The sequence below is a fragment of the Saccopteryx leptura genome, chromosome 2 (genome assembly GCF_036850995.1).
Source record: "Saccopteryx leptura isolate mSacLep1 chromosome 2, mSacLep1_pri_phased_curated, whole genome shotgun sequence".
In the NCBI taxonomy this organism is placed as follows: domain Eukaryota; kingdom Metazoa; phylum Chordata; class Mammalia; order Chiroptera; family Emballonuridae; genus Saccopteryx; species Saccopteryx leptura.
Window position 1 is genome coordinate 44,177,248 of NC_089504.1, and position 25,773 is coordinate 44,203,020.

The 25,773-nt window shown below is 46.7% G+C and overlaps 1 protein-coding gene across 2 annotated transcripts in view; it reads left to right on the top strand.

The window, feature by feature from the left end:
* Positions 1–14,037: 14,037 nt before the first annotated feature.
* Positions 14,038–25,773, top strand: part of UBQLN1 (ubiquilin 1) — a 67,863-nt gene continuing 56,127 nt past the window's right edge. The window contains exon 1 of one of the 2 annotated variants that reach the window (XM_066367906.1): positions 14,038–14,615. In XM_066367906.1, the coding sequence (XP_066224003.1) occupies positions 14,436–14,615 (180 nt within the window). In that variant the 5' untranslated portion in view covers positions 14,038–14,435. The remainder of the gene's footprint in view (positions 14,616–25,773) is intronic. The other variant, XM_066367907.1, reaches the window with a different exon arrangement.

Below are 25,773 nucleotides of genomic sequence, written 5' to 3' on the forward strand. Positions count from 1 at the left end.
CATAATTTTGCCCATTTTATGAATACAGATACTAACCACCTATGGTGGGCAGAATGATGGCTCTGCAAAGATCCTAATCCTCAGGACCTGTGAATCTGTCTCCTGTGAATTTCTGTAGATGTGATAAAAGATCCTGAGATGTGCCCTGGCCGGTTGGCTCAGTGGTAGAGCGTCGGCCTGGCGTGCAGAAGTCCCGGGTTCGATTCCCGGCCAGGGCACACAGGAGAAGCGCCCATCTGCTTCTCCACCCCTCCCCCTCTCCTTCCTCTCTGTCTCTCTCTTCCCCTCCCGCAGCCAAGGCTCCATTGGAGCAAAGAGGGCCCCGCGCTGGGGATGGCTCCTTGGCCTCTGTCCCAGACGCTAGAGTGGCTCTGGTCGCGACAGAGCGACACCCCGGAGGGGCAGAGCATCGCCCCCTGTTGGGCAGAGCATCACCCCTGGTGGGCGTGCCGGGTGGATCCCGGTCGGGCTCATGCGGGAGTCTGTCTGACTGTCTCTCCCCGTTTCCAGTTCAGAAAAATACAGAAAAAAAAAAAAAAGATCCTGAGATGTTGAGATTACCCTGGATTATTTGGGAGGGCCCAATGTCATCACAAGGGTCTTTATAAGGAAATGAGGGAAGTAGGAGAGTCAGAGAGATTGACAATGAAAGCAGAAGTTGGAGTAATTTGTCCACAAGCCAAAGAATGTGAGCGGTCTCTAGACACTGGAAAAGGCAAGGAACAGATTCTCCCCCAGAGCTTCCTGAAGAAACATAGCCTTTGATTTAAGCCCTTTAAGACCCATTTTGAACTTCTGACCTCCAGAATTGTAAGATAATAAATCTGTGTTGCTTTATATCACTAAATTTGTGGTTATTTGTTATGGCAGGAATAGGAAACTAGTATTTATTTTGGAATAATTTTTTTTTTTTTTGTCTTTTTCTGAAGCTGGAAACGGGGAGAGATAGTCAGACAGACTCCCGCATGCACCCGACCGGGATCCACCCGGCACGCCCACCAGGGGCGACGCTCTGCCCCTCTGGGGCATCGCTCTGCCGGGACCAGAGCCACTCTAGCGCCTGGGGCAGAGGCCAAGGAGCCATCCCCAGCGCCCGGGCCATCAGCAAAGAGAGGGGAGGGGAAGAGAGAGACAGAGAGGAAGGAGGGGGGGGGGTGGAGAAGCAAACAGGCGCTTCTCCTATGTGCCCTGGCCGGGAATCGAACCCGGGTCCCCCGCATTTTGGAATATTTTTTTAAGGATGTTGGTATAATGAACAGTCCTTGTAAGATCTCTCTTCTGAACAAAGGGCTACAGGATTACTCCCAATTTATAAGGCCTGGGTTCCATACTTGGGGTTCCTCTCATAATAAAACCCATTGCATGTACAGGTGTCACTTGGTCCTCTGAACCATTCTGCAGAAGTTAGGGATTGGGGAACTGGTACAAGGAAATGCTGGTGCTCAGGCTACTGCTATTGCTGTAGCAAAGCCGTTTTCTACCGATCTAGGATCCTGTGTCTCTTGCCAGAATTCATGAAACTTAGCTTGTAAATAAAGAAAAATTCTCAGATCCTTCACAATTATTGATAGATTATGTTGGTCAAATAAGTTTTTAATATGATATATGTTTGCTCGCTTATAGTTTGCATTGGGTGTGGGGGACAGGCTGTAAGCAGGCAGGGTGGTAGTTGATCAAATAAGTTTGTAAATTGTTATATATGTTTGCTCGCTTATAGGTTGCATTGTGTGTGGGGGACAGGCTGTAAGCATGTAGGGTCGTTATAGCCTGAGACTTAGTTGATTTTTGTTTTGTTTTTTTACATTTTTATTTATTCATTATTTTAGAGAGAGGAGACACACAGAGAGAAAGAGACAGAGAGGAAAGAAATAGAAAGAACAGGGGGAGGAGCAGGAAGCATCAACTCCCATATGTGCCTTGACCAGGCAAGCCTGGGGTTTTGAACTGGCGACCTCAGTGTTCCAGGTCGTCACTTTTACCCACTGCGCCACCATAGGTCAGGCCTGAGACTTAGTTTTTTGTTTGTTTGTTTGTTTGTTTTGTATTTTTCTGAAGCTGGAAATGGGGAGAGACAGACAGACTCCCGCATGCGCCCGACCGGGATCCACCCAGCACACCCACCAGGGGGCGACGCTCTGCCCACCAGGGGGCGATGCTCTGCCCCTCCGGGGTGTCGCTCTGTTGCGACCAGAGCCACTCTAGTGCCTGGGGCAGAGGCCAAGGAGCCATCCCCAGCGCCCGGGCCATCTTTGTTCTAATGGAGCCTCGGCTGCGGGAGGGGAAGAGAGAGACAGAGGGGAAGAGAGAGACAGAGAGGAAGGAGAGGGGGAGGGGTGGAGAAGCAGATGGGCGCTTCTCCTGTGTGCCCTGGCCGGGAATCGAACCCGGGACTTCTGCACGCCAGGCCGATGCTCTACCACTGAGCCAACCGGCCAGGGCCACTGAGACTTAGTTTTAAGACTAAGCCTTTCCCATCCTTTTTTTTTTTTTAATTCATCCTTTTATTTTTATTTATTTATTTATTTATTTTTACAGGGACAGAGAGAGAGTCAGAGAGAGGGATAGACAGAGACAGACAGACAGGAATGGAGAGATGAGAAACATCAATGATTGCTTTCTCATATGTGCCTTGACCGTGGGCCTTCAGCAGACCGAGTCACCCCTTGCTCGAGCCAGCGACCTTGGGTCCAAGCTGGTGAGCTTTTTGCTCAAGCCAGATGAGCCTACGCTCCAGATGGCGACGTTGGGGTCTCGAACCTGGGTCCTACGAATCCCAGTTCGACACTTTATCCACTGCGCCACTGCCTGGTCAGGCTTTTCCCATCCTTTTTGATGTAGGGTGGTGTACTCTCATGAGGAATCCCATTATGCCTCAGATAAGTGACTTTGTATCAGAGACTTCCTTGTTTGTATATTGGATTAAAGGTTTTGATTTCGCCTCACCTGTGGTGGCGCAGTGGATAAAATGTCAACCTGGAAACGCTGAGGTTGCCGGTTCAAAACCCTGGGCTTGCCTGATCAAGGCACAAATGGGAGTTGATGCTTTCTGCTCCTCCCCCCTTCTCTCTCTCTCTCCCCTCTCTATAATGAATAAATTTTAAAAAATCATTATATAAAAAAAAGGTTTTGATTTCTATACTATAAAGTGGGGCAGACCAGGAGCTTGATCTCTCTCAGTTCCTGAGATTAGCATTAGAGAGAAGAGCAGAGAAAGGCCACGTGGAGGAGGCCAGGAGAAGCAGCCAAGATGGTGGAGTGCTGAGGGAGAAGCCAGTTTGTGCAGTTTGTGCAGGAGAAGGAGATGGATAACAGAGGTGAATAAGGCTGGTGAGCTAGAAACCTTTGATTCTAGGAAACTCGGATAAGTCAGTAGCTTTTTTTGTTTGTTTGTTTGTTTTTACAGAGACAGAGTCAGAGAGAGGGATAGACAGACAGGAACGGAGAGAGGAGAAGCATCAATCATCAGTTTTTCGTTGCGACACCTTAGTTGTTCATTGATTGCTTTCTCATATGTGCCTTGACCATGGGCCTTCAGCAGACCGAGTGACCCCTTGCTTGAGCCAGCAACCGTGGGTCCAAGCTGGTGAGCTTTGCTCAAACCAGATGAGCCTGTGCCCAAGCTGGCGACCTCGGGGTCTTGAACCTTGGTCCTCCGCATTCCAGTCCGATGCTCTATCCATTGCGCCACTGCTGGGTCAGGCAAGTCAGTAGCTTTGTGAGCGCTGAATGAGTGGGTTTTGGAGCCCAGTGTGTGTCTTTACTTGCCTGCCAGGTGCAAGTTAGGATTAAAGATAATGGCCCATTAGTTTGTGGTTCCATTGTTTCATCACTGGCTGTCCTGTTATTAGGTACCAAAAAAGCTGCAAATTAATGTTAATATTCTGGGAGAAAAGGTCAGGCTTAGCCTTGGCCGGTTGGCTCAGTGGTAGAGCGTCGGCCTGGCGTGCAGAGGTCCCGGGTTCGATTCCAGGCCAGGGCACACAGGAGAGGCGCCCATCTGATTCTCCACCCCCACCCCCTCCTTCCTCTCTGTCTCTCTCTTCCCCTCCCGCAGCCGAGGCTCCTTTGGAGCAAAGATGGCCCGGGCGCTGGGGATGGCTCCTTGGCCTCTGCCCCAGGTGCTAGAGTGGCTCTGATCGCGGCAGAGCGACGCCCCGGAGGGGCAGAGCATTGCCCCCTGGTGGGCAGAGCGTCGCCCCCTGGTGGGAGTGCCGGGTGGATCCCGGTCGGGCGCATGCGGGAGTCTGTCTGACTGTCTCTCCCCGTTTCCAGCTTCAGAAAAAAAAAAAAAAAAAAAAAAAAAAAAAAAAAAGGTCAGGCTTTCCTGTCCTTTCTTTGGATAATGGAGGAAAAAGATTATAGAAGTCTCCTGACTTACAAGGACAAATAGGGTCGTTTGGTTTTATTGTTTTTGTTTTTGTTTTTGTTTTTTTTGTTTTTTTATTTCTCTGAAGTTAGAAATGGGGAGGCAGTCAGACAGACTGCCGCATGCGCCCTACCGGGATCCACCCAGCACACCCACCAGGGGTGATGCTCTGCCCATCTTGGGGCATCACTCTGCTGCAATCAGAGCCATTCTAGCGCCTGAGGCAGAGGCCACAGAGCCATCCTCAGCGCCCGGGCCAACTTTGCTCCAATGGAGCCTTGGTTGTGAGAGGGGAAGAGAGAGAGGCAGAGAGGAAGGAGAGGGGAAGGGGTGGAGAAGCAGATGGGCGCTTCTCCTGTGTGCCCTGGCCGGGAATCGAACCCGGGACTCCTGCGCGTTACATTTTTTTTTTTTTTAGATTTTTATTTATTCATTATAGAGAGGAGAGAGAGAGAGAGAGAGAAGGGGGGAGGAGCAGGAAGCATCAACTCCCATATGTGCCTTGACCAGGCAAGCCCAGGGTTTTGAACCGGCAACCTCAGTGTTTCCAGGTTGACACTTTATCCACTGCGCCACCACAGGTCAGGCACGTTTCATTTTTTTTATTTTACTTTATTTTAGTTTTACAGAGACAGAGTCAGAGAGAGGGATAGACAGTGTAAAGCCAGAAGCCAGGGCCACTATCACAGCTGCCCGGCCCATGCAGGTTCGCATTGGATTCGGACAGTCGGTAAAGAAACAACAAGCCAAGAACTGGTGGGCCATTAGCTTTAATTCTAGCTTGCACCCGTTGGGCAAGTAAAAACACACACTGGGCTCCAAAACCCACTCACATTCAGTGCTCACAAAGCTACTGACTTATCCAAGTTTTCTAGACTCAAAGGTTTCTAGCTCACCAGACTTATTCACCTCTGTTTCCCATCTCCTTCCTTCTCTCTGCACAAACTCTGCACTAACTGGCTTCTCACTCAACACTCCGCCATCTTGGCTGCTTCTCCTGGCCTCTTCCACATGGCATTTCTCTGCTCTCTGCTGTGATCTCTCTGCTCTCTCATGCTAATCTCAGGAACCAAGAGAGCAAGCTCCTGTTCTGCCCTCATTTTATAGTGTAGAAATCAAAACCTTTAATCCAATATACAAAATAGGGAAGTCTCTAATACAAAGTCACTTATCTGGGACATGATGGGATTGTACCACCCCACATCAAAAAGGGTGGGAAAGGCTTAATCCCAAAACCAAGCCCCAGGGTACAAGGATTCTGCCTGCCCACAGCCAGCCCCCAACACACATTAATATCACCTGGGCAACGGCCTCCACGTGGGCAGCGCCATCTTTAACAAAGTGAGCATAATATATTTTATCTGCCCAACAGACAGGGACAGACAGACAGGAACAGAGAGATGAGAAGCATCAATTGTTAGTTTTTTGTTGCGCATTGCAACACCTTAATTGTTCATTGATTCCCTTCCCATACGTGCCTTGACCGCGAGTCTTCAGCAGACCGAGTAACCCCTTGCTTGAGCCAGCAACCTTGGGCTCAAGCTGGTGAGCTTTTGCTCAAACCAGATGAGCCTGCGCTCAAGCTGGCGACCTCGGGGTCTCAAACCTGGGTCCTTCCGCATCCCAGTCCGACGCTCTATGCATTGCCCCACTGTCTTGTCAGGCCCTTCTTAGAATCTGAGATTAACATGTACCTCTAGGCAAAGTTAAGAGAGATAGATACTAAAGGGAATTGTGAATGACTTTGATTGTATTACTGTAAAGCCAGAAGCCAGGGCCACCATCAGAGCCACCCGGCCCATGCAGGTTCGCATTGGATTCGGACAGTCGGCAAGGAAACAATGGAGCCACAAACTGGATGGCCATAGTCTTTAATTCTAGCTTGTACCCGGCGGGCAAGTAAAAACTACACACTGGGCTCCAAAACGCAATCACATTCAGTGCTCACAAGAATCAAAGGTTTCTGGCTCACCAGCCTTATTCTCCTCAGTTCCCCATTTCCTTCCTTATCCCAGATACAAACTCTACACAAACTGGCATCTCACTCAGCACTCCGCCATCTTAGCTGCTTCTCCTGGCCTCCTCCACGTGGCCTCCTTCTGCTTTCTGCTCTGCTCTCTCCTCTAATGATAATCTCAGGAACCAAGAGCCCCAGCTCTCGTTCTGCCCCCATTTTATAGTATAGGTTCACAACCCTTAATCCAATATACAAAATAGGGAAGTCTCTAATACAAAGTCACTTTCTGAGGCATGATTGGATTGTACCACCCCACATCAAAAAGGGTAGGAAAGGCTTAATCCCAAAACCAAGCCCCAGGCTACAAGGATTCTGCCTGCCTTTAGCCCACCCCAACACACATTAATATCACCTGGGTGACGGCCTCCTCGTGTTATCTTTTTTTTTTTTTTTTTTTTCATTTTTCTGAAGGTGGAAACAGGGAGAGACAGTCAGACAGACTCCCGCATGCGCCCGACCGGGATCCACCTGGCACGCCCACCATGGGGCGACGCTCTGCCCACCAGGGGGCGATGCTCTGCCCATCCTGGGCGTCGCCTTGTTGCGACCAGAGCCACTCTAGCGCCTCTCAGGCAGAGGCCACAGAGCCATCCCCAGCACCCGGGCCATCTTTGCTCCAATGGAGCCTTGGCTGCGGGAGGGGAAGAGAGAGACAGAGAGGAAAGCGCGGCGGAGGGGTGGAGAAGCAAATGGGCGCTTCTCCTGTGTGCCCTGGCCGGGAATCGAACCCGGGTCCTCCGCACGCTAGGCCGACGCTCTACCGCTGAGCCAACCGGCCAGGGCCCCTCGTGTTATCTTTAACAAAGTGAGCATAATACATTTTATCTGCCCAACAATTACCTTGAAGGTTTTCTATAAATCCCCTAGACAAATGCTAATCTTGTTAATATAACGTAAATCTTGTCAAATGTTATAATCTTATTAATGATTGTGTCATGCTATCATGTCCCCCAACCTGTATGTGGTCAAAGGGTATATAACTAGCCCCTTAAATATACTCAGGGCGCACGATTTGAGTATGCAATTGTCCCGTGTTAGCCATATGCGGCCGGCACATTTAACAAATCTCCTCCTTCAATAAAACTGCAAAATTCATCTGGACTGGGTGTCTCTACATGGACTCAATGAAGTGAGGTACAGTGCCTTTCTGCATCTGGGATACAGTACTTTATTTATTTATTTTCTTTTTTCAGAGAGAGGGATAGACAGGGACAGATAGGAACGGAGAGATGAGAAGCATCAATCATTAGCTTTTCGTTGCGAAACCTTAGTTGTTCATTGATTGCTTTGTCATATGTGCCCTGACTGTGGGCCTTCAGCAGACCAAGTAACCCCCTGCTCAAGCCAGAGACATTGTGTCCAAGCTGGTGTGCTTTTGCTCAAAGCAGATGAGCCTGAGTTCAAGCTGGGGACCTGGGGTCTTAACCTGTATCCTTCCGCATCCCAGTCTGATGCTCTATCCATTGCGCCACCGCCTGGTCAGGCTGGGGTACAGTCCAAATCTAATGGGAAACTACATGTGAAAGGCCATGATGGTGGCTCCTGGCCATATAGTGGTTATAGCCTAAGGCTTAGTTTTAAGACTAAATTTTTCCCCACACCCTTGACTGTTGCTTGATGTGGGGTGGTGCACTCTCATGAGGAATCCCATTATGCCTCAGATAAGTGACTTTGTATCAGATTCTTCCTTGTTGGTATATTGGATTAAAGGTTTTGATTTCTATACTATAAAGTGGGGCTGACCAGGACCTTGATCTCTCTCAGTTCCTGAGATTAGCATTAGAGAAGAGAGCAGAGAAAGGCCACGTGCAGGAGGCCAGGAGAAGCAGCCAAGATGGTGAAGTGCTGAGGGAGAAGCCAGTTTGTGCAGGGAGAAGGAAGGAGATGGGGAACAGAGGTGAATAAGTCTGGTGAGCCTAGAAACCTTTGATTCTAGGAAACTTGGATAAGTCAGTGGCTTTGGGAGCCCTGAATGAAAAGGGATGTGTTTTCCCACTGTGTGTATTACTTGCCTTCCGGGTTCAAGCTAGGATTAAAGATGATGGCCCACCAGTTCTTGGCTCCATTGTTTCATTACTGACTGTCCGAATCTAATGTGAACCTGCATGGGCCAGGCTTCTGTGATGGTGGCCGTGACTACTGGCTTTACAGATTATAAAACAGTTCAGATAAATGGCACTGTTCTTTTGTTTTCACCTTTAACCTCATTTTGGGACCAAGGCTGTATGAAATATTTTGATGAAATAAAATAATTGGAGGGCTATACATTTTTTAAAACAAGTCAGTTTCCTATGTAAAGTATTTCAGTAGGTTGTCTTAAGTGCTACAAAACTCCCAACATCCTAAAGCATTATTTTCCCTCATGAGCAATATTCTCTGGAATTCCTAGATGAATTGTTTCATACAATAAATTTTAAAAGTGGAAAATATCAGAGTTTGTGCTGCCTGTCACCAATTTAGAGACAGATTGAGTCTTTTTTGTGTGTGTGTGACAGACACAGAGAGAGTCAGAGAAAGGGACAGATAAGGACAGACAGGCAGGAAGGGAGAGACGTGAGTAGCATCAACTCATAGTTATGGCACCTTCGTTGTTCATTGATTGCTTTCTCATATGTGCCTTGACTGGGGGTCTCCAGCTGAGCCAGTGACCCCTTGCTCAAGCCAGCCACCATGGGGTCATGTCTATGATTCCACGCTCAAGCCAGCGATCCCTTGTTCATGCTGGATGAGCTTGTGCTTAAGCTGGAGGAGACTGTACTCAAGCCAGTGACCTCAAGGATTCAGTGACCTAGGGGTTTGGAACCTGGGTCCTCCGCATCCCTAGCTCATGGTCTAGCCAGTGCGCCATTGCCTGGTTAGGCATCGCAAGTCATTTAAAAAAATTTTTTTTGGCCTTGGCCAGTTGGTTTAGTGGTAAAGCGTCCACCCAGCACGTGGAAATCCCGGGTTTTGCCTGACCAGGCGGTGGTGCAGTGGATAGAGCATCGGACTTGGATGCAGAGGGACCCAGGTTTGAGACTCCAAGGTCGCCCGCTTGAGCACAGGCTCATCTGGTGTGAGCTGAGCTCACCAGCTTTGACCCAAGGTCGATGGCTCGAGCAAGGGGTGACTCGGTCTGCTGAAGGTCCACGGTCAAAGCACATATGAGAAAGCAATCAATGAACAACTAAGGTGCCACAATAAAAAATAAAAAAAAAAGAAATCCCGGGTTTTATTCCTGGTTAGGGCACACAGAAGCAACTATCTGCTTCTCCATCCCTCCTTCTCTCTCTTCTCCTCCCACAGACATAACACAATTGATTCAAGCATATAGGCCCCAGACACTGAGAATGGCTCTGTGGAGCCTTCACCTCAGGCGCTAAAGATAGCTTGGTTAGGAGCATGGCTCTACAAGGGGGTTTTTGGGTTAAGCTTGTTTGAGGCACATGTGGGAGTCTCTGTTTCTCCTCCTCTCACTTGGAAAAGAAGAAAAAAATTATTATTTAAATAAAATTGTTAAAGACTTTATTCATTTTAGAGGAGAGAGGGAAAGAGACAGAAAGAGAAAGAAGGAAAGGGGAGAGGAGCAAGAAGCGTTGTATGGCCAGTATCCACAGCAACTATCACAGCCATCTGGCCCATGCAGGTTCTCATTGGATTCGGACAGATGGTAATGAAACAATGGAGCCAAGAACTGGTGGGCCATCATCTTTAATCCTAGCTTGCACCTGGCTGGCAAGTAAAAACACACACTGGGCTCCAAAACCCACTCATTCAGTGCTCACAAAGCTACCGACTTATCCGAGTTTCCTAGAATCAAAGGTTTCTAGCTCACCATACTTATTTACCTCTGTTCCTCATCTCCTTCCTTCTCCCTGCACAAACTCTGACAAACTGGCTTCTCACTCAGCACTCCACCATCTTGGCTGCTTCTCCTGGCCTCTTCCACGTGGCCTCTCTCTGCTCTCCTCTCTAATGCTAATCTCAGGAACCAAGAGAGCAACCTCCCAGTGTGCCCCCATTTTATAGTGCAGAAATCAAAACTTTTAATCCAATATACAAAATAGGGAAGTCTCTAATACAAAGTCACTCATCTGAGGCATAATGGGATTCCTCATGAGAGTGTACCACCTCACATCATGCAACAGTCAAGGGTGTGGGGAAAAGCTTAGTCTTAAAACTAAGCCTCAGGCTGTAACAACCCAGCCTCCTTACAGCCTGTCCCCCACGCACAATGCAAACTATAAGCGAGCAAACATATATATCAAACCTTGTTTTTTTTTTTTTTTTTAAAGAAACAGAGAGAGGGTTAGATAGGGACAAACAGGAATGGAGAGAGATGAGAAGCATCAATCATTAGTTTTTCGTTGCGACACCTTAGTTGTTCATTGATTGATTTCTCATATGTGCCTTGACCATGGACCTTCAGCAGACCGAGTAACCCCTTGCTTCAGCCAGCGCCCTTGGGTCCACGCTGGTGAGCTTTTGCTCAAACCAGATAAGCCCGCGCTCAAGCTGGCGACCTTGGGGTCTTGAACCTGGATCCTCAGCATCCCAGTCCGATGCTCTATCCACTGCACCACTGTCTGGTCAGGCATATCAATTTACAAACTTATTTGACCAAAAAGCATCAACTCCCATATGTGCCTTGACCTGGGAATCTTAGGGATTTTGAACTGGTGACCTCAGTGTTCCAGATTCATACTTTTTCCACTGTGCCACCAGATGTCAGGTGGAAAAAAAAATTATTGATTGTCCTGGCTGGATAGCTTGGTTGGTTACGGCATTAGCCCAAAGGTTGTGGGTTGGATCCCTGGTCCTGGCACATACAGGAATAGATCAATGTTTCTGTCTCTCCCTTCTTTTCTCTTTATTTATTTATTTTTTACAGAGACAGAGAGTGAGTCAGAGGTAGGGATAGATAGGGACAGACAGACAGGAACGGAAAGAGATGAGAAGCATCAATCATTAGTTTTTGGTTTTTTTTCATTGCGCATTGCAACACCTTAGTTGTTCATTGATTGCTTTCTCATATGTGCCTTGACCGTGGGCCTTCAGCAGACCGAGTAACCCCTTGCTTGCTGGAGCCAGGGACCTTGGGTTCAAGCTGGGTGGTATTTTTTTTTTTTGCTCAAACCAGATGAGCCCGCGCTCAAGCTGGCGACCTTGGGGGTCTCGAACCTGGGTCCTCTGCATATCAGTCTGACGCTCTATCCACTGCACCACCACCTGGTCAGGCCCTTCTTTTCTCTTTAAAATCAATGAAATAAACTCTTAAAAAATTTACTGATTTTAAATTTGGGGGAGAGGGAGACAAAAATCACTGAGATATTTGTTCAAGTTATTACACTAAAAATGTTACATATTACACTAAAAATGATTTGTTAATATTTTTTATTGATTGATTTGAGAGAGAAGGGAGAGAGAGAAAAAGAGGGAGGGAAATATCGATATTTTGCTCCAATTATTTGTGCATTCCTTGTTTTTCTTTCTTGTATGTGCCCTAACCTGGGAATGAACCCTCATCCTTGGCACATTGCACAGTGCTCCAACCCGTTACCCCGCTAAGGCGAAATAACTTGAACAATTATCTTTAATGCCACCTAAAGTCTGAAATAGAGCAGTACCTTATTTAAGACTAAAATGAACATCTCAGCTACATTGAAGTCACATCTTGGTGGGCATTCTGTCTCAAACACTTTGGGGGATAGTGTTCACAGAAAATTCTGGGGTGCTCACTTAGGGATGTCAGTGTGCACAGTCAACACAAGTAGCCTCATCATCTGAGCAAATGGGGCTGACCCAAGGGCAGTGCGAATCGTGCAGGTTGGTCACACACATCTACTATGTTTTTTTTGGTTAAGGAGACCAACTTTTTTACAATGAAAAGGAGGACAAAAATAAATACAATATTGAAGAAAACAATATTGTAAATAAAAAAACATTTTATTCATTGCAACAATAATACACTATAATATGATAAATGCATAATAAAGACATTTGTAATATTTTATACTGTAATTATGCCTACATGCCTATTAATTTTTTTTTCTTTCTTTTTTCCCCGAAGCTGGAAACAGGAGGCAGTCAGACAGACTCCCGCATGCGCTCGACCGGGATCCACCCGGCACGCCCACCAGGGGGCGATGCTCTGCCCATCCGGGGCATCTCTCTGTCGCGACCAGAGCCACTCCAGCGCCTGGGGCAGAGGCCAAGGAGCCATCCCCAGCGCCTGGGCCAATTTTGCTCCAATGGAGCTTCGGCTGCGGGAGGGGAAGAGAGAGACAGAGAGGAAGGAGAGGGGGAGGGGTGGAGAAGCAGATGGGCGCCTCTCCTGTGTGCCCTGGCCGGGAATTGAACCCAGGACTTCCGCACGCCAGGCCAATGCTCTACCACTGAGCCAACCGGCCAGGGCCTGCCTATTAATTTTTAATAATTGTAAGAAAAAAGTACTCATTTAGATACAAATATGTCACATCACACCCAATGGATCAACTCTGCATCAACTGAATACGGACATTTACAGGTTAGTCTTCCAGTAACAAAAAGGACATGTAGGACACTTTTTGAGGGAGGATGGAATTTACAAGAAGGACTGTCTTCTCTAAAGGAGGATGATTGGTCACCTTAGTTATGAGGATCTTGCCTGCACCAACTTACCTTCCAATTCCCGTGCTCTGGGCAGTAAGATCAAGCACTTTATTTTATTATTTATTTATTTATTTATTTATTGTATTTTTGAAGTTGGAAACGTGCAAGCAGACAGACTTCCACATGCGCCGGACCTGGATCCAACCGGCATGCCCACGGGGTGGGGGTGGGGCGATGCTCTGCCCATCCCGGGCGTGGCTCTGTTGCAACCAGAGCCATTCTAGTGCCTGAGGCAGAGGCCACAGAGCCATCCTTAGCGCTGGGGCCAACTTTGCTCCAGTGGAGCCTTGGCTGCAGGAGGGGAAGAGAGAGACAGAGAGGAAGGAGAGGGGGAGGGGTGGAGAAGCAGATGGGCGCTTCTCCTGTGTGCCCTGGCCGGGAATCAAACTTGGGACTCCTGCACACCAGGCCAACATTCTAGCACTGAGCCAACTGCCCAGGGCCAGATCAAGCACTTTAAATCTTACAAGTAAGCAAATCATTTTAAAATTTTTAAAATTGACTTTTAGAGAGAGGAAGAGACAGAAGGAAAGCCGTTGTTGTACTTATTTATGCATTCCTTGGATTATTCTTGGATTTGCCCTGACTGGGGATCGAACACGCAATCTTAGAACATTGGGACAAAGCCCTAACGATATGAGCTACCCAGCCAGGGCAAGTAAGCAAAAATCAAGCATAACTTGAATAACAAAATAGCTCTCCATGATTCATTAGTTATCAGTCCCAGTGGCTATGTAGAGGACGCCGAGGCCCAACAAGCGCAGCCGCACCACGTGTGACGTAAGGAGCTGGGGAAAATACCTGTATCGCGAGAGCACTAGCGTAGCCGCGGCCGCAGTGCCCAGTGGTCGAGTCCTTTCTAGTAATTTCGCTAGCCGTGACATCATCCCCGTGCGCCATAAAAGAACCTTGCAGAACCCCTGAGTTTATTTTTTGGTTAAAGGAGTGGAAAGAAAGTGAACTGATGCCGTCCGCCCCACCCTGCTTTTAATCTTTCACTCTAGTTGGGCCTACACATTGACCCATGGAACGGGACCAGGGAGGCAAAGCAGCCGGGGCTTGAAGTGTGGTCTGTCGGGTATGACTCGGCGACGCCACCAGTCACGTTACCCGGCGTGCTTCGCGCGACGCCGCCGGAGGACTGTGGGGGAGGGGGTGGCAGGAGGAAGCGGCGGCAGCGCTTGCGGATGTCGCTGAGAGCGAGCGGCGTCCGAACATACGGCGGCTGCTGAGCGCCCGTCTCGGGCCTTCGCCGGAGCCCACACCCAGCTCTGCGGCCCCTCACCTGTCAGGGCGGCCCTGCGCCTGCTGCCAGTAAGGCGGCGCGTCCTGCATTCTCCGTTGTCCGGGCCAGTCGGCTCTTGGCGTCTGCTGGCTCCCCCTCGCTCGCCTGCTCCCTCCTGAGTCACCGCCGCCGCCGCCATGGCCGAGAATGGTGAAAGCGGTGGCCCTCCGAGCTCTCAGGAGAGCGCCGCGGCGGCCGAAGGTGCCGGCGGCTCCGCGGCCGCTGCCTCCGCGGAGCCTAAGATCATGAAAGTCACTGTGAAGACCCCGAAGGAGAAAGAGGAGTTCGCCGTGCCCGAGAACAGCTCCGTTCAGCAGGTTAGGGCTGCCCTGGGCTCCGGCCGGGGCCGGGTCGGGGCCAGGGCGGGGGTGGCGGCGGCGGCAGGACCTTTGCCCGCGGCTGAAGGAAGTGGCTTTGCAAGGGCCTGGGAGAGGGTCGTCTCAGGAGTTGTTCCCGGTCATTCTCTCGGGGTTCATCCCAAATTAGATGACACTCAAGTTCGTAGGTTTGCTCCTTGGACACCGCAGAGGTTCGTGGCCGCGCTGCGCGGCCTGTTTGTGGGACGCGCCGACACCACTTCTTCCGCGCCGTGGTTTTGCTCGGCCTCCGCCGACCCCCAGCCTGCGCCCGCGGCTCCCCGCCCCCAGCTGCCTCCCTGCTGCTCCGCACAAAGGAAAGGGCCCACCGTCTGGCTCTGGGCGGGGAGGCGGCTGGGCTGGGGCGAGGGTTGCTTTGGCCCAGTCTGCGGTTTTGTCTCGTGAAAAGAAAAGGGGGGTGCTCATTGTTTTACCTGCCTGAGGGTGAAGGTGGCTTTTGTGGTGAGGCGCACGTGTACAGCTCTGCGTTTTGATTGCTGAAATCTTGCCCAGTCTTTTTTTTTTTTTTTTGAAAATTAACTGACGTAAAATTTGCTTTCAGTCACATTTTAAGTAATAGTGTTAGGTTAAAGGAGAAAAGTGGATGACTTTAATTGATGACTTGCTGTTTTCTTTTTGATCTATTTATATTTTCTTAGAGGCCAGTCATTGGGGTAGGTTTTTGTCTGATTTCAGAGGGACGATAGCTGCGTTATTCTGATACTAGCAGTTAACACTCCAATAAAAGAACGAAACTGGAGTTAATGGAGAATACTACCAAATAATTTACAACTTAAAATCTCTTCAGGAATATAAAGTTTACAGTTAATTAGGAATCCCGAAGAATTCAACAAATTGTTTTAGCATATCATAGAACATTTTCGATAATTATTGCATTGATCTCTGGCGGCATCAAACATTGTGAACAGTTTATGAGGACACAATTCCTGAAATGTGCCTATGTTTCCCAAGGGACAGTAAATGAGTTGAAGTAGTGGTGTATCTAGTTCTAAAAGGTGGTGAGTTTTGTTAAGGTGTAGGTAGAATATGTAACATCAAGTGAGAGAAACTTTTACCACTTACCGAATCACCATATACATTTTTCTATTTATTGGCTTTATTGAGATAGGAAGGGAGAGAGAGGCAGGAATATAAATCTGTTCCTGTATGTGCCCTGACCAGGAATCCAGCTGTCAACCTCTGCACTTCCGGATGACGCTGGAACCAACCCAGCTGTTGGGCCAGGACCATATTTTTTGGTCTCTATTTTGGTATGAAAAATGTCCTTAACATTTTTTTTATTTTTATTTTTTATTTATTTTAGAGAGAGGGGACAGAGAGAGAGAGAGAGAGAGAGAGAGAAGGGGGGAGGAGCAGAAAGCATCAACTCCCATATGTGCCTTGACCAGGCAAGCCAGGGGTTTCAAACTGGCAACCAGCATTCTAGGGCGACGCTTTACCCACTGCGCCACCACAGGTCAGGATTATGTCCTTAACATTTTAATATTTTCCAACATATAGGAAACTTGAAAGATTTGGAAAATGAACGCCCATTTGTTTTATCACCTACAACTAGCGTTTTGCTATATTTTCTGTAACACAAATCATTTATCAGTCCATTTTATTTTTTGGATGCATTTCAAAATAAGTTGCAAGTATCACTACATGTTTCCCTAAAAAAGCACTTCAGCAATGTGCATATTATTAACCTGAGCTCAATTAAAAAAGAATTTTTTAAGGTAAGTTTGAGATGCAATGAAATGTACGATTGCTATTCTATGCGATTTTACAAAACTAAAGCTTTATCAAGATATTGAACTTGATAATTGATTAGAAAGTTACCTCTTACCCTTCCCTAGGCAGTCACTCGCCCCTCCATCAATTACCATGGCTAGTTTTGCCTTTTCTAGAACTTCACATAAGTGGCTTTGGGTAGCATTTTTTTTGCTTAGCATAATGTTTTCAAGACTCATTTTTGTTGTGTAGTCTCTTTTTTTTTAAAATTATTTTTATTTATTTATTCATTTTAGAGATGAGAGAGAGAGAGAAGAGGGGGAGGAGCAGGAAGCATCAACTCCCATATGTTCCTTGACCAGGCAAGCCCAGGGTTTTGAACCAGCGACCTCAGCGTTCCAGGTCAATGCTTGATCCATTGCGCCACCACCAGTCAGGCAGTGTAGTCTCTTTCTTATTGTGTTGTTTTTCACTGTATGAATGTATCATCATTTACCTATTCTCATGTGGTTAGTCACTTGGGCTGTTTTTAGTTAGTTGCTATGGACATTCTTGTACAAATCTTTTTTTGACAAAATACTTTTTATCTCTCATGTTAAAATACTTAGAGGTGTAATGATTGGATCATATGGTAGCTGTATGTTTAGTTTTATAAGAAACCATGTTTGGTCCTGGCTGATTGGCTCAGTGGTAGAGCGTCGGCCTGGCGTGCAGGAGTCCCGGGTTCAATTCCCGGCCAAGGCACACAGGAGGCGCCCATCTGCTTCTCCACCCTTCCCCCTCTCCTTCCTCTCTGTCTCTCTCTTCCCCTCCTGCAGCCAAGGCTCCACTGGAGCAAAGTTTGCCCGGGCGCTGGGGATGGCTCTGTGGCCTCTGCCTCAGGCACTAGAATGGCTCTGGTTGCAACAGAGCAATGCCCCAGATGGGCAGAGCATCACCCCCTGGTGGATGTGCCAGGTGGATCCTGGTCGGGTGCATGTGGGAGTCTGTCTGACTGCCTCCCCATTTCCAACTTCAGAAAAATACAAAAAAACAAAAAAAAAACCAACCATGTTTGTACTATTTTACAATATCACCCAAAAGTGCATGAGAATTTCTGTTGCTCCATATTCCTGCTAACATTTGTTAGTGTCAGTCTTTTTTGTTAGCTATTCTAGTGGGTGTGTAGCCATAATAACTTTTGAAGTCATCTTTCTAGGATTCTTACCTCAGGTCTCCACCTTCTGGCTGTTCTGAGCATTTTACTGTAAGAGATTAGAAAGACTGAATATTCTATAAATAGAAAATTTGATTTAGGCCAGTTTGTGATAAATCTGAGGATTTATTTTTACACTTTCTGTGATGGTACAATTAGAATTTTAAAATTCTGTGAAAGTTTTTTTTTAAATTTTATTTATTTTTTACAGAGACAGAGAGTGAGTCAGAGAGAGGGATAGACAGGGACAGACAGACAGGAATAGAGAGAGATGAGAAGCATCAATCATCAGTTTTTCGTTGCACGATGCAACACCTTAGTTCGTTGATTGCTTTCTTTTTTTTTTTTTAATCTTTATTTTTTCTGAAGCTGGAAACGGGGAGAGACAGACTCCCGCATGCGCCCGACCGGGATCCACCCGGCACGCCCACCAGGGGCAACGCTCTGCTCACCAGGGGGCGATGCTCTGCCCCTCCGGGCATCACTCTGTCGCGACCAGCGCCTGGGGCAGAGGCCAAGGAGCCATCCCCAGCGCCCGGGCCATCTTTGCTCCAGTGGAGCCTTGGCTGCGGGAGGGGAAGAGAGAGACAGAGAAGAAGGGGGGGGGTGGAGAAGCAAATGGGCGCTTCTCCTATGTGCCCTGGCCGGGAATCGAACCCTGGTCCCCTGCACGCCAGGCCGACGCTCTACCGCTGAGCCAACCGGCCAGGGCCCGTTGATTGCTTTCTCATGTGCCTTGACTGCGGGCCTTCAGCAGACCGAGTAACCCCTTGCTGGAACCAGGGACCTTGGGTTGAAGCTGGTGAGCTTTTTGCTCAAACCACATGAGCTGACGCGCAAGCTGGCAATCTTGGGGTCTCGAACCTGGGTCCTCTGCATCCCAGTCTGACGCTCTATCCACTGTGCCACCGCCTGGCCAGGCTCTGTGAAAGTTTTAATTTTACTACTCTGTAATCAAAATAAAGTTGTAAGAGTTAAAATTAAGGCCTTTCTGAAGCAACGTTTTATGAAGGTAGTTGAATTTTTATTTTGATAAATGCCTTCTGTTGGAGCAGAAAACATGATAAAAATTGAAGCTCACCACTGTACCAAGAATCTGAAGACAAGTTGAATGATCTGTGGGCTCTGTTAAGGGAAGCACATATAGGAAAAATGTGCAAGAATAAGGAAAGCAATTTCAGATGATTTGTAAAATTCTACTTGGAGGCACAAGAAATTTGTCATTTTGTAATTAAAAGTTTTTTATTGGTTTGATAGCTTTAAATTATTTGCCGCAGATTAAAATTATTAAACTATATTTAATGACATTAAGATTCTCATAAAATGTTCAGTAAGAAATTTGGAGCTATTTGGTTTTGAGAAATCTTAGGTAATGTTGGAGGTGAAGAGGGTGAGAGTTGTACAAAAGGATAATATTGAAGACTTAGGCTTTCTTTCCAGCAAACCCCATTTTCTACAATATAAAATTTTTTTAGAAAATGTTTGTATGTAATATAAACTCTCTTAATATGTGAATATGTTCTAATTGATTAGGTGAAATTACATTAAACCTCTTGGATCAGTTGTAAAATAAGTCATAAGATGGTAATTAATTTCAATTTTTCCCCCTTGGGTTTCCTTTTTTTTTAATATTTTTTATTTATTCATTCATTTTTTTAGAGGAGAGAGAGACAGAGAGGGAGAGAAAGGGGGGAGGAGCTGGAAGCATCAACTCCCATATGTGCCTTGACCAGGCAAGCCCAGGGTTTCGAACCGGCGACCTCAGCATTTCCAGGTCGACTCTTTATCCACTGCGCCACTACAGGTTAGGCTGGGTTTCCTTTTGAGTGTATGTAACCAACAGGCGGAAACATGATACCTGAGTACAGTGGGTATTTTATAAATGTTACTTGTTAAAGGTTGATATTAAAGCTAACACTTGTATAAAATTAAAGTGAACATTTTCAAGGAGCACTCAGAATCAATGGATTAATGTTTTAATTTCTCCTTGTGGGTAGTTAGAATATAAACTTTACTACGTATGTTCCAAGGTGATTCTTTGTTTATATTTTTTATTTTGAGTATGTTTATTAAAGCTGAAGGCAGTGAAACAAAGGAAGTTAGGCTAGAAGAAGAAGCAACAGGAGATAGCCTAGGGCGGTAATCTACTTTGGCTCTCCAGAAATGTATAGGAAAAGGTCAGCTATGCTGAGGCTGTTTTTGCTCACTGAAAAGTCAGAGAAAAGGGTGTTGGAGACAGGTTCAAGGGGTAGAGGCCAGGAGGAGCTGCCGCTCTGCTGCCTGTTGCTCCCTTGGTTGCAGGTCTCCTGGAGACCTATTGGAGTTTAGGAGAGAAGAGGAAAGATGCAAACCTGAGAGGGAAGAAAGGAGTGGCCATGCTCCAGAGAGTGCTTGCTGCCAAAAGTGGTTTCGTCAATAGGGGTTTTCATAAGTAAATGGACTAAAAATAAATAAATAAATAAATAAATAAAGTCATGGTGTATGGGGTTGTGATTTTTTATTTATTATATATTATTGGAAACAGTTTAAGGATTTTCAAGTGTCAGTAAACAAGATGAAACCCAGAAGAATGGTGTGTGTGTATGTATATGTACTGTTTGATTAAAATTAGTGTAGAGGGCCTGATCAGGCGGTGACGCAGTGGATAGAGCGTCAGACTGGGATGTGGAGGACCCAGGGTTCGAGACCCCGAGGTTGACGGCTTGAGCGCGGGCTCATCTGGTTTGAGCAAAAAGCCCACCACCTTGAACCCAGGGTCGCTGGCTCCAGCAAGGGGTTACTTGGTCCGCTGAAGGCCGGTGGTAGGGCACATATGAGAAGGCAATCAATGAACAACTAAGGTGTCACAGTGAAAAATTAATGATTGATGCTTCTCATCTCTCTCCGTTCCTGTCTGTCTGTCCCTGTCTATCCCTCTCTCTGACTCACTCTCTGTCTCTGTAAAAAAAAAAAAAAATTAATTAAAAAAAAATAAAATTAGTGTAGAGAATGGAAGGGCACACCCATATAATTTCTGAGTAGCTTGTTCTTCGATTTGTATCCCTCTAGACCAGGGGTAGTTAACCTTTTTACACCTACCACTCACTTTTGTATCTCTGTTAGTAAAATTTTCTAACCGCCCACTGGTTCCACAGTAATGGTGATTTATAAACTAGGGAAGTAAATTTACTTTATAAAATTTATAAAGCAGAGTTACAGCAAGTTAAAGCATATAGTAATAATTACTTACCAAGTACTTTATGTCGGATTTTCATTAAGTTTAGCAGAATAAATCTTTTTTTTTTTTTTTTTTTTAACAGAGACAGAGAGAGTCAGAGAGAGGGATAGACAGGGACAGACAGACAGGAACGGAGAGAGATGAGAAGCATCAATCATTAGTTTTTCGTTTCGCATTGCAACACCTTAGTTGTTCATTGATTCCTTTCTCGTATGTGCCTTAACCGCGGGCCTTTAGCAGACTGAGTAACCTCTTGCTCGAGCTAGCAACCTTGGGTCCAAGCTGGTGAGCTTTTGCTCAAACCAAATGAGCCTGTGCTCAAGCTGGTGACCTCAGGGTCTCGAACCGGGGTCCTTGGCATCGCAGTCCGACACTCTATCCACTGTGCCACCACCTGGTCAGGCCAGAATACATCTTTATAAAACAACTTATAGTTAAATCTATCTTTTTATTTATACCTTGGTTGCTCCGCTACCGCCCACCATGAAAGCTGGAACGCCCACTAGTGGATGGTAGGGACCAGATTGACTACCACTGCTCTAGATTATAGTGTAAAAATTTGAAATACAGTTAACTGAAATAATAACTCAGGGAATGTGTGTTCTAGTCATAGAAAACATCTTCATCATTTGAAACTTTTAGAAAAAATATTAACATACAATAATATAAATATTGTATTTAATAGAATTGAGCCTTTCCTGTTAGGAGAAATTGCAGTGCATTAGGGTTATTTATATATATATAAATAACCCTAATGCACTGCAATTTATATTAGCTATTTATTCATTTTAGAAAGGAGAGGAAAGTGAGAGACAGAAAGAGAGAAGTGGAGGAGGAGCAGGAAGCATCAACTCTCATATGTGCCTTGACCAGGCAAGCCCAGGGTTTCAAACCGGCGACCTCAGTGTCCCAGCTCAATGCTTTATCCGCTGTGCCATCACAGGTCAGGCGCATTAGGGTTATTTTCCTAGACATCATTTAACATTATAGTGTGGATCTGGGACTGCACCATCCACTTTAGTACCACCATCCCCATCTGACTTTTAAGTATTTAAAATATAGTTGAAATTATTTAAAACATGCTACCAAGTGTAAAATACACACCAGAGTTTGAAAAATTGTGACTTGCTTCTATAGCATTATTTTTAAGGTTTATTCATGTCATGGTATGTATCAGTACTTCCTTTTTATTGCTGGGTAATATCCTATTATATGGTCTGCCCTGTGGTGGTGGTGCAGTGGATAGAGTGTTGACCTGAAACTCTGAGGTTGCTGGTTCAAAACCTTGGGCTAGCCCACTTAACAATACATACGAGAAGCAGTCAGTGAATAAAGTGAAGCAACTATGAGTTGATGCTTCTCGCTCCCCCTACCCTCTCCTCTCTCAAAAATTAAGAAATAAATTTAAATATTCCATTGTATGGGTAAACATCACATTTTACTTCTCAGTTGATGGACATTTGGGTGGTTTCTAGTTTTTGCCTCTGAATATTCATACAAGTTTTTGTATGGACATATGTTTTCATATTTCATGGGTGTATACCTATGAGTGAAATTACTGGGTCATGTGGTAGCTCTATACTTAACTTTTTGAGGAACTGTCAAACTATTTTCCAAAGCAGGTCTACCATTTTGTATTCCCACCAGCAGTGCATGAGGGAGGATTCTAGTTACTCCCCATTGTCCACAACACTTGTTATTTTCTGTCTTTGATTATAGCCTTTCTAGTTTCTGTGAAGTGGTCTCTCATTTTGATTATGGGCTTTCTGTTACTCAGGCAACAGTTCTCAATGTGCTTTGGGGTGCCTAAGACCCCTTTAGGAGGACCATGAGATCAAAACTGTTTTCATCAGAATTTTGAGCTGTTATTTGTGTTTTTCAATTTAATTTTAAAAAATAAACACACTTTCCCATACACTATAAGATGTTGGATATTGTTAACAGGTGTGAATCCAGTTTTCCATTATAAGACTAAAGTGATTTGAAAAAATTTAAAACAATGCTATTCTTTACATCAGGAAAATGGTCATTTTTCCATAAGAATATTATTTATGTTTGTTATTTTTAAAAAATATTTTAAAAGGTTTTAATTTCTAACGTAGCTTAAATCAATAGCTATAACCTACATAAAGAAAAACTCTTTAGGGTTTGATTTGTCAGAATGGTGTCCTGAGACCAATAATTGCTGAAGTGATTTAGTTTTTTTCATTAATTTGAGAGAGAGAGAGGAGAAAGGTGGGGGAAAGAAAGAAAAAAGAGAGAGGGAAGCATCAATTTGTTCTACTTAGTTCCATTTAGTTCCATACTCATTGATTGCCCTTTTTTTTTTGTTTTAGTATTTTTCTGAAGCTGGAAATGGGGAGGTAGTCAGACAGACTCCCGCATGCGACCAACCGGGATCCACCTGGCATACCCACCAGGGGGTGATGCTCTGCCCATCTGGGGCGCTGCTCTGCTGCACCAGAGCCATTCTAGTGCCTGAGGCAGAGGCCATAGAGCTATCCTCAGTGCTCAGGCCAACTTTGCTCCAGTGGAGCCTTTGCTGCGGGAGGGGAAGAGAGAGACAGAGGGGAAAGCGTGGAGAAGCAGATGGGCGCTTCTCCTGTGTGCCCTGGCCTGGAATCGAGCCCGGGAGTCCTGCACGCAAGGCCGATGTTCTACCACTGAGCCAACCGTCCAGGGCCTGCTTTTTTTTTTAATTTTAATGGGGTGACATTGATAAATCAGGGTACATATGTTCAGAGAAAACATCTCCAGGTTATTTTGACATTTGATTATGTTGCTTACCCAGTCATCCCATTGCTTCTTGTATGTGCCCTGACCAGGTATTGAACCCATGACATCGGCATGCTGGGACAACACTATCCACTGAACAACCCGGCCAGAGCCACTGCGGTAGGGTATTTAATAGATTAAGTAGGTGCTCACAAGATTAAGGATTGACCCTGGCTGGTTTGCTCAGTGGTAGAGCATGGACCTGGTATGTGGATGTCCCATGTTCGATTTCTGGTCATGGCACACAGGAGAAGTGACCATCTGCTTCTCCGCTGCTCCCCTTACTCCTCCTTTCTCTTTCTCTCTCTTTAATCCCCTCTCCCCCACTTCCCTCTTCTCCTGCAGCTATGGCTCGATTGATTCGAGCACATTAGCCCAGGGCGCTGAGGATGGCTCTGTGTAGCCTCTGCCTCAGGCACTAAAAATAGCTTGGTTGCCAGCTGCCCCAGATGGGCAGAGCATCTGGAGCTTGCTGGGTGGATCCTGGTCCGGGTGCATGTGGGAGTCTAATTCTGTTTCTCCCCTATTTACATACACACACACACATTGAGGATTGACTCCACTAAGTGGCTATTGCCTCTTGCCTAGAAACTATAGTGGCCTACTGGTCAGTCTTCACACTCTTCTGTCCTCCCCCCCCATTTATTTTTAGAGCAGTGTCTGAAAAAAAATTAATCGGATCATGTTGCCCTCTGAATAAAACTGATGACTTCCCATTGATTTTAGACTACTTAAAGCCTCCATGAGGCCCTGTGTGGTATGGTTCCTGATTACCCTCCATTCTGATGCCTTCTTATTTCTGTGGTACTTGGCTCTTGCCATACTGACTTTCTTTATACTCAGGATTTTTTGTTGTTTTTTACAGAGATAGAGAGATAGAGAGAGAGTCAGAGAGAGGGACAGACGGACAGGAACAGAGAGATGAGAAGCATCAATCATTAGTTTTTCCTTGCATATTGCGACACCTTAGTTGTTCATTGATTGCTTTCTCATATATGCCTTGACCGTGGGCCTTCAGCAGACCGAGTAACCCCTTGCTCGAGCCAGCGACTGTGGGTGGGTCCAAGCTGGTAAGCTTTTGCTTAAACCAGATGAGCCTGCACTCAAGCTGGCGTCCTCGGGGGTCTCGAACCAGGGTCCTCGGCATCCCAGTCCGACGCTCTATCCACTGCGCTACCACCTGTCAGGCCATACTGACTTTCTTTATTTTATTTTTTCCCTGAAGCTGGAAATGGGGAGAGAGAGTCAGACAGACTCCCGCATGCGCCGGACCGGGATCCACCTGGCACGCCCACCAGGGGGCGATGCTCTGCCCACCAGGGGGCGATGCTCCGCCCATCTGGGGCGTCGCTCTGTCACGACCAGAGCCACTCTAGCGCCTGAGGCAGAGGCCATAGAGCCATCCCCAGCGCCCGGGCCATCTTTGCTCCAATGGAGCCTCAGCTGCTGGAGGGGAAGAGAGAGACAGAGAGGAAGGAGAGGGGGAGGGGTGGAGAAGCAGATGGGTGCCTTTCCTGTGTGCCCTGGCCGGGAATTGAACCTGGGACTTCTGCACGCCAGGCCGACGCTCTACCACTGAGCCAGCCGGCAAGGGCCTTTCTTTATTTTTTTAAAATTTTATTTAGCCCTGGTCAGTTGGGTTAGTGGTAGAACATCGGCCCAGGCTTTGAATGTCCCAGGTTCGATTCCTGGTCAGGGCACACAGGAGAAGTGCCCATCTGCTTCTCCACCCTTCCCCCCCCTCTTTTCTCTCTTCCCCTCCCGCAGCCAAGGCTCCATTGGAGCAAAGTTGGCCAGGTGCTGAGGATGGCTCCAGCTGCAATGGAGCAAAACTCCAGATGGAGCCCTGGCTGTTTGGCTCAGTGGTAGAGCGTCGGCCTGGCGTGCATGAGTCCCAGGTTCGATTTCCGGCCAGGGCACAGAGGAGAAGCGCCCATCTCCTTCTCCACCCCTCCCCCTTTCCTTCCTCTCTGTCTCTCTCTTCCCCTCCAGCAGCCAAGGCTCCGTTGGAGCAAAGTTGACCTGGGTGCTGGGGGTGGCTTTATGGCCTCTGCCTCAGGCACTAGAATGGCTCTGGTCACAACAGAGCATCGCCCCCTAGTGGGCATGCCGTGTGGATCCTGGTTGGGATCATGTGGGATTCTGTCTCTCTGCCTCCCTGCTTCTCAGTTCAGAAAAATACCAAAAAAAAAAAAGAT